General features: G+C 38.9%; 1 protein-coding gene across 1 annotated transcript in view; it reads right to left on the reverse strand.

Annotated features, from left to right (window-relative positions):
• The window catches only part of FOXP2 (forkhead box P2), a 601,300-nt gene that overhangs the window by 52,177 nt on the left and 533,966 nt on the right, over nucleotides 1-15,157 (reverse strand). Inside the window, exons 7-9 of the mRNA XM_084896207.1 lie at nucleotides 11,597-11,734; nucleotides 10,330-10,524; nucleotides 8,627-8,810 (exon numbers count right to left, since the gene is read on the reverse strand). Coding sequence (XP_084752333.1) covers nucleotides 8,627-8,810; nucleotides 10,330-10,524; nucleotides 11,597-11,734 — 517 coding nt within the window. The remainder of the gene's footprint in view (nucleotides 1-8,626; nucleotides 8,811-10,329; nucleotides 10,525-11,596; nucleotides 11,735-15,157) is intronic.

Raw genomic sequence — 15,157 nt, forward strand, 5'->3', positions numbered from 1 at the left:
TGAGAGGGAGGTTTTTAAAAGTAAACTGTCATACTGTTCATGAGACAAAGTTGTCACATCTACCATTTGCTTGGCTCTTTCCTATGATGACAAACTATGAAAATGGAACCACTATTCAATTTTGTACACTTTTGAAAGTTTGTGAGCTTTAAAGTTTTGATGATTTATAAGAAATAATTTAAGCTATTTTTTTTCTATCAGTAATGCACAAGCTCAACAGTGCTCTCTAAGTGCTGTCAGTCTGAGAGGTCTAGGTCTGTGGCCTCTGTGTTTTACACACTCAGAAGTGTCCTGATTGACGTTAGCGTGTAAAACAGTTCTGAGATGCCTAGGAACAAAGAACACTTGAGTCTCTTTTTTAAACTCAGTTTTTACAAATATATTTGAGGAAAGTAAAAAACCTATTGAGCTCATTTATTTTAGTATTATATACCAGGCATCAGCTTAGGGTTCATTAAGTGATCTCCAGCCCAGGCCCCTTCCTTAGATTGCAGGCTGCCTTTTCATAACCTTAGCAAATATCTTAAAGCTTACAAGTTCAAAATGAAGCTTCTGTTTATATAGCCCCTCAACTTCAATTAGGTTTGTTTTTTGTTTTGTTTTTTTTCTTTCTATTTTACAGATGCTTTTCTAAGTGCTTCATACATGGTAATTAATCTAATACCCCCAAGCACTATGGTTTTTGTTATTACTATTATTAGTTACTAGAGGCTCAGTGCATGAATTCATGCACCCCGATCGATCGCAGCTGATTTGGCCAGGCCAGCTGGGGGGAGGGAATATGGGAGGTTGGCTATCCAGAGGGTGGGGCCTCAGGCGAATGGCTCCCATTTCCTACTGCTGCTTTATTTCCTATCCTTAAATGTCTTTCTACTCAGCACCTTCCACTATTTATTTCAATTAATTTATTTATTGGCTTTCTTCTACACTGAAATGTAAGTTTTATGTTGGCAGATATATTTATCTGTTTTCTTCACTGAATGTCTACAGTGAATGCAACCTCAATAAATATTACTGAGAGTTGTACACTCGACCAGAACACTACTGTACTGGATAGCATAATTTAGGCATCACTGAACTAGACCATCATAAAATAATAAACTTAAAATTTTAAGTGAAGATTATTCAAGTTTCCTTAATAACATATTTCAGGGATGTATACATACTAGTGGTAAAAGTTGTATAATTATGTAATTTTAAAATGTCATGACCACACGAAATTCAGAAACCCTATTCTACTGTTTTATGATGACTTTGGCTTGTTCTTGTTCACTGTCAGTACTACAAATAGTCATTAAAAGGTTTGTTTTTCCAGGAGTTGAATTAATCAAGAAATAAATTTCTAACTAAACTGCATATAAAGCAATACTATGTAATAAAAGCTTAATATGCAAATTGTCCCCTCAATCGGGAGTTCAACTGCTTGCTATGATATGCACTGACCACCAGGGGGCGGCGTGGAACATGGTGGGCATTGGCAATGTGCTGCAACCTCTTGCTGGCTACCTGGGGGAAGGGATGACAGGGATGGAGGTGTGGTGACAATGTCGTGTGTCCACCGAGCTCATTCTTACTTCCCCTGCTACCCTCCTCCAGGGTGCCAGGGCTCATGTGCCCTGAAAGCCCCTATGCTCAGGTGCCAAGTGCCAGCAAGGAGCCCACCCTGCACCCACTTGGAATCTTCCTGGTGAGCTGGGCCACAACCACTGGGACCACGGGGGCTGGTTGAGCTCCCCATGAAATCACAGAAGAGCTGTCCATGCTCACTGCACCTCTCCTTGAGGACTCTGGACCCTGACTCAGGTGGAGAGGGGTGTGTGGGGGCCTGGGCGTCAGAGGTCAGCTAGGACCTGCCCTTCCACACCAGATGCTTGCACTTCGACCTCTGGTCAGGCATAGGGACCACACCCATGGCCAATTTTCGTGCACTGGTTCTCTAGTTATATAATAATTGTTCAATCTTGGAATCAGAATTTGTAGAGTAACAACTAGGTGTCAAACACTGTGCTGAGAATTAATTAAAATGCCATAATTTATATCTAGACTAGAGGCCCAGCGTGCACCAAATCATGTGAGAGTAGCTCGCTTCCTCTTGCCTCAGCTGGCTGCCCTGCCCATTGCCACTCATAGCTCATGCCCTGCCCTCCACTGGTCATACCCCTCTGCTGCTCACAGCCCTCTGCAGTTTGCTCGTAGCTCTCAACTGCTAGTAGCTCACTGACACACTCTGCCCTGCCTGCTGTGAGAGTGGCTGCTCTGGGACAGGGAGGAGGGACCGAGAGGTGTTCAATGCACCTCCTGGTGGTTGTTATGGCCACGGGCCTTTTATAATATAGACTAGAGATCCGGTGCATGAAATTTGTGCATGGGGCTGGACAAGGGGCCCTCAGCCCAGCCTGCACACTCTCCAATCTGGGACCCCTCGAGGAATGTCTGACTGCCCATTTAAACCCAATCTCACTGAGTCAGACATACTTCTCACAATCCAGGACTGCTGGCTCCCAACTGCTCACCTGTCTGCCTTCCTGATTGCCCCTAACCACTTCTGCCTGCCAGCCTATCACTCCCTAACCACTCCCATGCCAACCTGATTAATGTCTAACTGCTCCCCTGTCAGCCTGTTTGCCCTCTCCTCTGCCAGCCTGGTAACTCCTAACTGCCTTCCCTTGCAGGGTTGATCACCTCCAAATCCCCTCCCTTGCAGGCCTGTGCCCTCCCATCTGCCCTCCCCTGCTGGCCATCTTATGGTGGCCATCTTATGTCCATATGAGGGCAGAATCTTTGACCACATGGGGGCAGCCATATTGTGTGTGTGAGTGATGGTCAAACTGCATATTATTCTTTTATTAGATAGGATAGAGGCCTGGTGCACTGTGGGGGATGGCTGGTTTGCCCTGAAGGGTGTCCTGGATCAAGGTGGGGGTTCCCTTGGGGCGTGGAGAGGCCTGATCAAGGGGCCTATGGTGCTTTGTAGACCAGCCATGCCCCCCAGTGACCCAAGCTGAGGCTCTGGTATCTGGAATTTATTTACCTTCTACAATTAAAACATTGGAGCCTGGAGCAGAGCCAAGCCTCCTGCTCGCACTGTGGCCGGCAGCCATTTCTGTTTGGATTTGTTTATCTTCTATAATTGAAACTGTGTAGCCTTGAGTGAAGGCCTAGGCTGGCAAGGGCAGGCAGAAAGCTTGGCTCCCGCTGTTGCCTGGGAAACCCAAGCCTCCCTCCTGCTCTCTGTGACCAGTAGCCATCTTGGTTGGGTTTATTTGCATAATCGCCTGATTGGCTAGTGGGCATGGCTGGTGAGCATGGCTTGTAGCAGAGTGATGGTTAATTTGCACATTACTCTTTTAATAGGTAGGATTATATATTCTTGGGGCACACAAGGTTTAAAAATTTCAATGGTGTTACTTATTGGTAAAAATTACATTAGTTGCTCTTTTACACTCAGTGTTCCTTTTCTATGTCTAGTAACTAGTTTTCAATATTAAATTAAAACATTTCATACACTAAGATGAAAAGTAAGTCTATTATAAAATTTTGATTCACTTAGTTACCGGTACTCTATTTTCTAGGGTTACTTATAATTAGAAGTCATAAAAACAAATTTTGGAAGAAGTTTTTATATCATCCATATATTTTATTGAGCCAATTTTATATTTTGTATTTTGAATTACTGAAATAGTGTCATCTAATTTTTATTTTCATATTAAATTTTATATTTTGAAAAATGACCAAAATAAATCACAAAAAAGTGTATATTTTAAAATTAAATTTCCTCACCAGCCCTGACCTCTGGGTCCTCAGTTCTCCAGAGGCCATCATTATTCCAACCTCTAGGCTACCTTTCAGAGAACTATTTGTTCATATGTAATGTGCCAAACCTAACACATTATTGTTTTATATTTGACTAGGGGCCTACGATAGCCTGTAGGTACAGTGCCCATCTTTAAAATACATGTTTAATGAAGGGTACACCAAGCACACATTTTGTCCAAATGCTGAATTATAGGGAACAAAAATCACTATTTGGCTGAAACTGAGACCAAATGCAAATATAGCTACAAAAATGGGAACTTTTAGGATATAGGAATATAATTGATATTTTAAAAATTACTCCTATGATTTTAAGATTACGATTTTTATAGGTTGCATTTTTAAAGTTTGATATTCTATTACAAAACAATAATTTCTCAGTTTTTATCACCCAAATATTTTAATGTGACCAAGCTGACATTCCACTCTTTAGGCTTCCTTCAAGACATAAATAATTGACAAACAGAAGTTTTTTTTTCAAGTTTTGTAGCCTAAATAAAATTATGCATGCTGGCTCATTAAATAATTCTATAACAGTTAGATTTATGATATCATCTAATATCCATCTTTCTACTTTTTTACATTTTCTCAAAAACTAACTCAACACACTTTAATGTTTTCCAATGTATTTCAAAATATATGTTAGATTTTATACATAATATTAAGAGTAATCACAAATCACTTAGATAAGTTTTATACCTGCAATAATAAATGTACTCTGTACATTTATAGTTCTGTTCACTGACAGACTTTCAGCATATAATTCCCCCTCACCCAATATATTTTCCCTCCAAGTTACAAATAGAAACTTACTTATATTTGAAAGGGAATCCTATGATGGTAACAGTAACCCTGCATGTCATGCTTTATTCATATTACTGGTGCTTTACACTGATTATGCATTGGTGACCTATGCAAGCACATGATCATATATTAACCAAAAAAATCAAGGATGCCAGAATGGTGTTGAACTAGGCATTTGGCTATTTATATTTCCATATGCAGAGAATGAAGTCAAAGCCAAATAACTGATTTTTTTACTAAATACTCATACCAAAGATAAACTTCAGCACCTTCCTAATCAGCATAAATGACATTATTATAGACTAGAGGCCTGGTACATGAAATGTGTGCATGCGGGGGGGAGGGAGGAGTGTCCTTCAGCCTGGCCTGCAACATCTCCAATTCAGAACCCCTTGGGGGATATCCAACTGCCTCTCACAATCAGAGACTGCTGGCTCCTAACGACTCGCCTGCCTGCCTGCCTGATCACCCCTAACCACCTCTGCCTGCCTGCTTGATTACCCCTAACTGCTCTCCTACTTGCCTGATCACCCCTAACTGCTCCCCACTGGCCTGATCACCCCTAACTGCCTCTGCCTCACCCCATACCCAGGATCCAGGATTTACTCTTCCAGCTGGTCACAGGCACCTGGGACCTGGGCTTCCCTCTGGCCAGCCAAGTCACCCAAGACTCGGGCCAGCTTCGCCTGGGCCGGCTGCAGCTGCAGGGGGCTGTGAGTGGGCGGCTTGTCCTTTCCCAGGCCACAGACACAGGTGCAGCCACTGGCACCCAGGAGAGCAGGGCTGACAGCAGGGCGGACGGCTTGTCTCTCTCTGGGGCCACAGCCTGGCTGTTCCCCATTCCTCTCTCCCTAGTGTTGAGTGTCTGAGCCTTTAAGGCATGATGGTGTGAGGGTGTGACAACCATTTGCATAATAGCTCTTTATTATATAGGATTATTTCAAACTATCTTAATCTCCAAGCTGTACTAGTTCCATAAAGTGTTAGTTCAAAATTGTACCAGCTCCATAGCCAGGACTCCCTGTTGGGTCTTTCAGATTGGTAATGAAAATATGTTTTAAATAACTTTTATAAGTTCAAAAATATCTAAAACATTGCAATGAAATGGAGTTTTTACCACATCTATTTTAGTCCCTGTAATCATAATAAACCTGTGAATATACTGTGTACTGGGATACACTGACTTCTATCTGATATAGAAAACATACCACAATTTAAAGTACATGCACAATAATTTCCTATTTTATAACCTGTAGACAATGAATATGTGTTTCTAAATAATTACTACTTGGTATTTAAACTATACTATGTAGTAAATAGCTTTACATTCAGTATTTTATTTGAGGATGATTTACAAAACCATATTTTTTTTATTTGCTTTCTGTATATCTGCAGTCATTCTATATGTATAGGGATAATCTAATTGCTTATTTTACTATAAAATATTATAGTAATACTCATGATGATTTCAAATGCTTCATATTTTAAATAATTTACTTTGAAATGCTAGTATACATTTCATTACTTTAAAATATAAACAAAAATGTGGGTATATCTCCTGCTTTTATCAAAATTACCTGATTCTCATATACATATTTTTAATAGAGTTGAAAAAAAGTTTTAGCTTTGAAAGCCGCCCGAGGAGGTTGTATTGAATCATGGGGATAAATACTTCAAATATGGCGTAATTTCCAATATACACTGAGAACATGATCACCGAATATTAATCCTACTCAGTTTTCATATGGCTCTTATCTGTGGCTAATCAGTCAACCAACCAAAGCCTGATGCGAAGTGAACTGGGGAACTATAAATAAAAACAATTAAAATATTTTTTATGTTAACCAGTATCTAAGACAGACATGATTCAGGGCTTATTACATTATCTAACAAATATTTCTTCTCTTTCCCACACTCTCATTTTGGGATCCCAGCACAGCTCTCTGAAGAATTTTTTTTTTCTTTTCTTTTTTTTTCTTATTGTAACTGGCTTATCTGACAGTCTGGCTATGTTTGGCTGATGGTTCTCCACAAAATTTTCACACTTACTCATTTAAACACTGAAAAACATGAAAATGATTTTCATCTTGTTTGTTTAATATATAAATTTTCTACTCAAACCCCAGGTACATTTTCAGATTTACTTCCTTTTCCTCGAAATTCTCTATCCTGTGTGTTTTATCTCTCAGCTATCTTGTGGCCAATAAAATAAAAGGGAACAAGAGAATTCTATCAAAAGAAAGCTCAGAAATAAGAAAAATTGTTCATTTGAAAACTATTAGAATGGTTATCTGATAACACATTTATTTGTTCAGAAAAGTATTTTGCATGCTTATTTTGGAAACATATATTTAACAAATATATTTCAAATATATTACATTTTGTTTCTACGAACATCTATTTTAAACTTTCTTAAAATGCCTGTTTGAATGGTTTAAATCATAATCATAATAGATCATGATTCTCTACTGAGGAGATTTGCTTAGATTTTTAGATCCTAAAAACAGATTTTCTGTTACTGAAAAAAAAATCAATAAAACTTATTTTGCTTCTGTTTTAACGTAGTTAGATTTCTACCAAAGACATCCATATTTACACTGAATTAATTTATGTCTCTTTCTTTTTTTAACATTATTTCTTCATTTGTCCTCAAATTGTACTTATTTTCCTAAAGAATAATTTGTTAATAGCACATTCATTGCTAAGGTGACACCATGATTTATTCCAGTTCTCTTTGGAGTGACACAGAAAGTGGATTTATTTATTGCCTTGCTTTTCCTTTATTGTTTAAACTTTCTTGATTTTCTAGGTGTAAATTAGAGGATCCGGTGAATTAGAGTACCTGAATCAAGTGAAAGAGGGAATTCTAGGAAAATAGTCCAAGATGACAACAATTTGATAAGTAAAGAAAAAAATATTTACCATACTACTTTTAATTTCACGTGGCTATGCAATGATTATGTGCATTTTAAAAACTATTTTATTTGCCTAATTGTACTTTTTGTATATATAATTGCTATTGATTTTCTTTAGTGCATCCTTAAGTCAGAAAAATGTACAGCAATTCCTACTACAATGTGATTCCTGTGTAACAAATATAATGAACTCAAACTAAAGTTCATTGGGATTAAAGTTTGTTCTAACAAAATCCTAATGCAAATTAGGATACCCTTTTATTAAATTTATCAATATATGATTCCAATTACCTGTATCGAGAATTTTAGCATGCATGGAGTCATTTTATTACCGCTATTTTTCTTTTATTTACTTGGAACTCTTTCCATTTCCCCAGAGCTAAGAGTCAAATGATAAATATATACAATTGTATTATTGTTTAGTGTTCTATTATTCTATTATAGTGTTATTGTGTTATCAAAGCACATCCCCAGTTTTCTTTTCAGAAAATCAAAGAAGAACACAGCTGACAGCTTTTGAAAGCTATAATGTTCAACAGATGCACAGGCAATATTATTTTAGAGAAAATAGGATCAGTCTTTTCCCATAATGGGATCCCACACAGCATAACTGGGAATGTGCTCTGTAGATAAACATAAAAGCTTTATATATATATATATATATATATATATATATATATATATATATATATATATATATATATATATATGGAGGTTTCAACATGAAGATTAGGAACTGCTTTTTTCTGATCGGTTGTGCTCAATGACTGTTGTTAGCCTTACCACTAATCCAGTTCTCTGCAGATTCTCAGTGTATGTTTAACAGTGCTTTAACTCTGTTGCCCTTATAATTTTCTGCCACATGACTAATAAATGCACATTCACCATCTAACAAACCACTCAAAGGCAGGTGTGGTGAAATTTCTGAGTCTCAAAAAAAAAAAGAAAAAAAGTGTGTCATGCAACCTTGTAAATCGTGTTTTCATAACAGACCTGGAGGCCCTACAAACAAAATTCTCAAGGTGTACAGCAGGCCGGGAAAGGGCAGGAAGTGGAACACAGAAGTGAAGTGCACAGGTTTGCTCTGCAGGTACCTTGAGGCAGCGACTGCACAGGAAGCGCCGCCTGGCCAGGTGGGATGGAGATGAGTCCTTGACGCTGAAGGCTGAGCAGATGCTGCTGCTGCTGGAGCTGTTGCATCTGGAGAAGCTGCTGCTGGAAGACAAGCTGCTGGGCTGCCAACTGCTGCTGCTGCTGCTGCTGCTGCTGCTGCTGCTGCTGCTGGGACACCCCGCCCGTCAACAGCATGGAACACGCTGCCACTGGCCTCACCAGAGGAAGGCACACCCCCTCACTGCCCGGGGAGCTTGCACGAGCAGAATGCACGCAAGTTCTAGGTTCTCAGTTGCCTTTCTTTCAAATATTATGTAGTAGCAGCCGAGAACCAGAGAGCTTGCATTAAGAGTACGGGACAAGGGCTAGAGAAATATATAACAAAAGGTCACACTTTTTTTTTTTAAATGGGCTTATTGCAGGTACATTTACTTAGGCTAAAAGAGTAACAGTTTATAAGGACAGTCAAGTTCAACAACATCCGCCCCCATCTCTCCCCTGCTCCCCCCAGTGGAATAACTTTGATCTCAGAGGTCCATGAATGTGGTCTCTCATGATCTATTAGTGAACTGGGATGTAACCTCCACAGGAGAGGCCTGTGAGCTCTCTCTCCCTTCCTCTCCTCTCTTGGAGGAATGTATTAAAGGCTGAATTATGTCCAAGGCCAATAAAGTGCCCTTGTTAGAGGAAAAGTATAACTTCTAACTTTGTGAGGCATGACAGTACGATCCCTGGTTCTTTGGACTCAGGCGGGCATGAGAAGGAAGTCCAACTTCAGGGAGGCACAAGCGGCCGTGGGAGACCTTTTCGTTCAGTTTGGGGAAAAGAAACTTCTGATGCGCTCACTGGAAAACAGGCTGCATAATGGAGCAAGTCATGTGGATTGCCCAAAGCCTCCAGAGAAATAAGGGAGCAATTTCTATTCTGTAGTTGATGGCTGTCTGAAATTCTATTCACAAATCCAAACAAAATCAAAGCCTCGGGAGGTCAAAACTGTTTCCTGGACGTTTGCATAATGGCAGCTTGAAGACAACGGGCTCTGATACCTGCTGATCAATTTAACTGCTTCAACATGTTTTGTTTGTCTTATGTTTATAGTTGATGCAGTTTGCTGACAAGTGCGAGCTGGGCCCAAGAAGCCGGCTTGTCAGTTTGATTTATGAGCATATCAAACTGGAACTTTCTACTCGCCACTCCAAACCTACAGTAGCAGTTCATTAATCAGAGGCCTGTGACTTTGAAATCTGTGCTCAACCGCTTTCTCCCCCAGATACCCCCCACCCCCCACCCAGGAACCCCCAACAATAGGTCAAATTTGCATGCATGTTCTCTGAGCGGCAGCCCCGAGAAGAAATCCGGTGCCCTCACCAACTTAGATTCTCCGTAAACATAAGGGAAGCGGTACTTTGTCCGGCGCGCTGCTTGTTCTCTGTACGCGGACCCATTAGTGAACATCAGATGGCAGCAGCAATGGCCTGGGACTCTCAAGTTCCAAGCCACAAAAGAGGACAGTGGGCTAGGGCTGCGGTCACTGTTACTAAGCTCAGCAAAAATGCAAGAGGACGCATCTTTGACAGCAAAAGCCTCGTGGTAGGAAGATCTGAGACCACCCCGGCTGCACTCACACTCTTCCCAGCCTCACACTCTTCGGTTCCCAGGAGGAGCGGGCGCGGGCCAGACCTACCTCTTTCACCTGCTTTCCAGGATGCGGCTGCGGCGGCGGCGGCGGCTGCTGCTGTTGCTGCTGCTGCTGTTGCTGCTGCTGTTGTTGCTGCTGTTGCTGCTGCTGCTGTTGCTGCTGCTGCTGCTGTTGCTGCTGCTGCAAAAGCTGAAGATGTAACTGCTCTTGCTGTTTCTTGTAAAACTCTTGTAGTTGTTGCTGAATAAACCATTTTGACTTTAATAAATACAGGCAAAAGTTTCACGGATCACAACCCTCCTACTCTCTTCTAGACTGGCCTAGGGTGGTGTCCATTAAGATTTGCCTCACAAAAACAAAAAATAAAAATGAAAAGACGTATACATTGGACCCAAGGAGGCATCTGCACACACATTTTTTCCCAAGGCAGTTCTGGAATTTTCCAATCCAGAATAAATAAAAGAAGCCCTAAATAAAAGAGTCTAGAAAATCCATATCCTAAAGGGCCAGGACCAAATAAACACCCTAAGTTATGACATCCGAAGTCCCAATAGCATGTAAAAGTAGGTTATACCCTGCCATGTATACAACCCAAATACACAGCTATGGAGACTCAGGCTGTTCCGTCTGACTGGGAAAAACGTAACCATTAGATGCACAGAAGGAGGTCAGACAGAAACACAAGCCACTGGCCTGTGTCACCATCATCTCCAGGTAAGTCAATGGCATCAAGTCCACTGAGGGTCCAGTGGTGTACTTATTAGTTCTGTTACTTTTTAAAAAAAAGATAAATTTTATGGGCTGGTGGCTTAGCTGTTTAACTTTATTCTAATAAGGAGATACTTCTCTTCCTAAACAAAGAACATATTTTGGGGGGGAGAATTGGCATGTTACTTTCCCTATTGTAACAAAATAGCCAGTTCAAATTTCATACTTACACGAACTAAGAAGAGTGCTAGAGTTTTAGGAGTTTTAAAAGTAATAATTATATAGGAGTCTCTTTGTAGGCTTATTGGCAAGTCTACAAAGCCAATGTACCTAAGCATTGGGATATTTAAATGCTGACTTATTCCGACTTAAAATCACACCTCTCTTTGCTCCTACCCTACACTTTAATGAATCCAAAAACAACAACGACAAGGGATCTATTCTCTTGTGGCTCTGCAGAGAAGGCACCACAGTTATGTTCTAGCTGCTGGTAAGTTGACCCTTCCAATGGAGAGTACACTGTCAAACATGCCCACGATGCGGGGACCGCGAGGGGCTAGCGCCTGCGCCAAGCGAGAACACCAAAGCAGGTAACCCACATTACCTGCTGCAGCATGACGGCCTGCTGCTGCTGGAGCAGGGCTTGCAGCTGCTGAGGGGACAGGACTTGCTGCTGCAGGATCTGCTGCATCTGCTGGGGGGTAATGACCTGGGGAGTCATCATGGCCACCGACACGGGTACCTGACGGAGAGAAGAGAGAACACGCGGTCACAGCCAATGCCGGTGAACCCACTGCACAGCTGTATGTTATCGCGAATAAGCTCCTTGGTGATGATGGCCTATAATTTTATGTAATATTTGATATATTATTGAGTGACTTCATAAGAATGTTAAAGTACCACTGTTGTTCTACACTAGCTTTCCAGATGCATCGTGTTTCATCATAAAGATTCTATCTTCATGCTCCACACCTTCTAATGTATTATGCTAAGGTATGTGAGCTTTTATTAGCGTAGTTAAAAATAAACAGTTATAATACACAGTGTTGTCGATACTTCATAGTGAGTCATCTTAAGTCACAGTGCTATAAACAAAAAGCCTTTTGGAATGTTTTAAAGGTATGATTAAGATAAATAATAGAGGTTAAACAATAGGAAATAACATGCCTATAAATATGTTATCGAAGCTATAAAAAGAATGTATGCAGAATGTGCTTATTCATAAAACGTAATCACCATCTTTAAAATTTTATACAAAAAATAAAATATATAGTACTAGAAAATACATGTAATAATGCATATTACTACATGAATACATGTAGTAACTCTACTATATATATATATCTTACCAAATAATTCCACAGATCCTCTCAAAGAATGAATCACAGCTTCATCTTTAAAAATTTTATTTCAAGCAAACTAAACTTACACCAGGAAGTCTAGAAATCTAAAACTTGCTTAAAGGTTACTCATTAAACAACAAAAACAAAAAAGCATTTTGCTTAACATTTCCTTTCTACCATTTCCTTCTCAATGATCTAAGAATTAAAGAGTCAAAGAATAAAAGGAAATAAGGAGGGAGAAAGAGGAAGCAAGAAAAATACAGGGTAAGAAAAGCTAGAGAGAAAGTCCTGGAGAGATAGGCAAAGGATGTGAAGAGAGAGGAAAAGGATGGCCAGAGAGGTGAATAGGAGAACCTCGCAGAGAAGCCTGAGGTGTGTGCTACGTCCCCAGGCAGGCGCTCTACTGCAAGGCACCACTTGTAGTATGAAGCAGCATGTGAACCTGCCACATTTGCAAACTTTGAAAAAGCAATCTCTTTCTTTCCTACCAAAAACAATTCACTTTTACTATAAATAAGAGCAAGTATTTATATGCATAATGCTTTAGAACAAATTCTTGGAACACCGTGTGTCTTTGAAAACAGAAAAAAGATTAACAGATACAGTTCACAATTTATTTGAATAGTCTTTTTTAATGCAACTCAACATTTTCAAGTCTGGCATTTTATGTTATAAAGAAAGGAGAAATTAATAATGAAAAAGAAATTAGAATAAAAAGGAAAAGAAATTCAGGGTAGATTAAGTGCTCTCTTAAGAAAAATATGTTCATATTTAATACTAAAAAAAAGATGTCTTTCTGTTGCATGTTGGTATCTAGAAACATGAATTAAGTAGATATAATTTTGTGGAAGGAAAAGAATTACATTATAACAGCAAGAAATTCAAAAGTGATATTTTCAAAAATATTTCTGGATTTTTTAAAAACACACTGACACATTAGAAGTTACCATATCTTGCCGGGACCGGTTTGGCTCAATGGATAGAGCGTCGGCTTGGGGACTGAAGGGTCCCGGGTTCGATTCCGGTCAAGGGCATGTACCTTGGTTGCGGGCATATCCCCAGTAGGGGGTGTGCAAGAGGCAGCTGATCGATGACTCTCTCTCATCGATGTTTCTAGCTCTCTATCTCTCTCTCTTCCTCTCTGTACAAAATCAATAAAATATATTAAAAAAAATAAAAATAAAATAGAAGTTACCATATCTTAATTTACCATAATATGTCATTAATTTACATGAAATTAATTACATGCTGTAAAGATAATTTACTCAAATGATAACTCACCTGTTTATTTGTTTAAATACTTAATGGTCAGTTTACTTATTTGTTTTTTATAAACAAATAGAATGATTAAAACAAAAACAGTTTGGAAAACAACTATATATGTACAAAAATGCCTTTTCTTTCCATAATCATTTACCTTATGCTATATCCAAACAACAAAGAATCAAACTGAAATCAAGCAACAGAGAAAGACAGATATATTATACTTTAAAAAGTCTGCCAATCTGGGTAAACAGATAGGTAAGTAAATGAGTAGATACTGCTTGGATGTAGGTAGCTATTTACTTGCAGATATGTATGCTCTATAACATTTATTATGTGTGAGAAACGTGCCATCCTTCTCTCCCCTAACAGCCTCTTATCACTCTTTAGCATATTGTTTTCACTCATCTACTACAACTAAAACTGCTTTATGTGCAACAGATAGCAAATGCATTTTCTAAGAAAAGTTTTATGACTAAAGGTATGCACTTCAAGTTTAAAGTCAGATTTCAGCTTATGCAGATTATTGCCCTATAGCTTGTTTCTATTGTGAGTGATCTAGTGCAGTGTTTCCCAACCTTCTCTCATGATGAGAATCACCTGGTGGAGTTGTTAAAACACAGATTCCTGAATCCCAACTAAGAAGTGCTAAACTAGAATTTTTGGGAACATATAGGTAAAATTTTATACTTAACTAGTGCTCTAACACAGATGTTATATACAGAGCACTAAGTTAGGTATGCAATTTTACCAATATGTTCCCAAAAATTCTAGTTTAGCACTTCTTAGTTGGGATTCAGGAATCTGTGTTTTAACAACTCCACCAGGTGATTCTCATCATGAGAGAAGGTTGGGAAACACTGATCTAGATGTATAAGCAGATTTAGGCAAGTTTTTTTTTTTCTTTTACCTTTTCATTCTTTAGAGTTTATTTTTTTCCCTTTTGTTATGAGTGGATAACTATTTTCTAAATATTAAATGGCATGTATCTCCCTTGAAATTAAACTTTTAAGACATAAAAACAACCACATCGCTCTCATTCTAATATCACATGAATCACATGTAATGTGATGTTCAGGAAAGGTTAAGCAGTTTTTGGCCTACCATCTATGACACTGCCATCTAAAACTGACAGCACACAGACATAAGATATGTAGAAAGATAAACCAAGTAACACACAACTCATTGAACATTCTCCTTCTGTAAGACATATACAAAAACACAAATTACAAATAATTATATATGTAAGAATGCACAGGTGCACTTCTTAGGGATTTTTAATATTACAATTAGTCAATGACATTGTCTCAAAAATCTACATACATAAGCTCTTCCCAAATGAAGTACTTTAGGCTAATAAAAACTTAAATTATTTTAATAAATAGAAAATTAGTTTTCCTATGAGTGTCAGTTATACGTTAACATAAGCTGCTCAATGTGTCTTGTTCAGAAATGAATGATTCTCAAAATGCAGAACTTTTCCATTTTTAGGTGATTTATTTTAAGTGACACTTTTCTTCTATTTCTCCTTAATTACTTTTGTTACTGTCCCATTGCAT

This window comes from Pipistrellus hanaki (assembly GCF_964339955.1).
Source record: "Pipistrellus hanaki genome assembly, chromosome: 10".
Taxonomy (NCBI): Eukaryota; Metazoa; Chordata; class Mammalia; order Chiroptera; family Vespertilionidae; genus Pipistrellus; species Pipistrellus hanaki.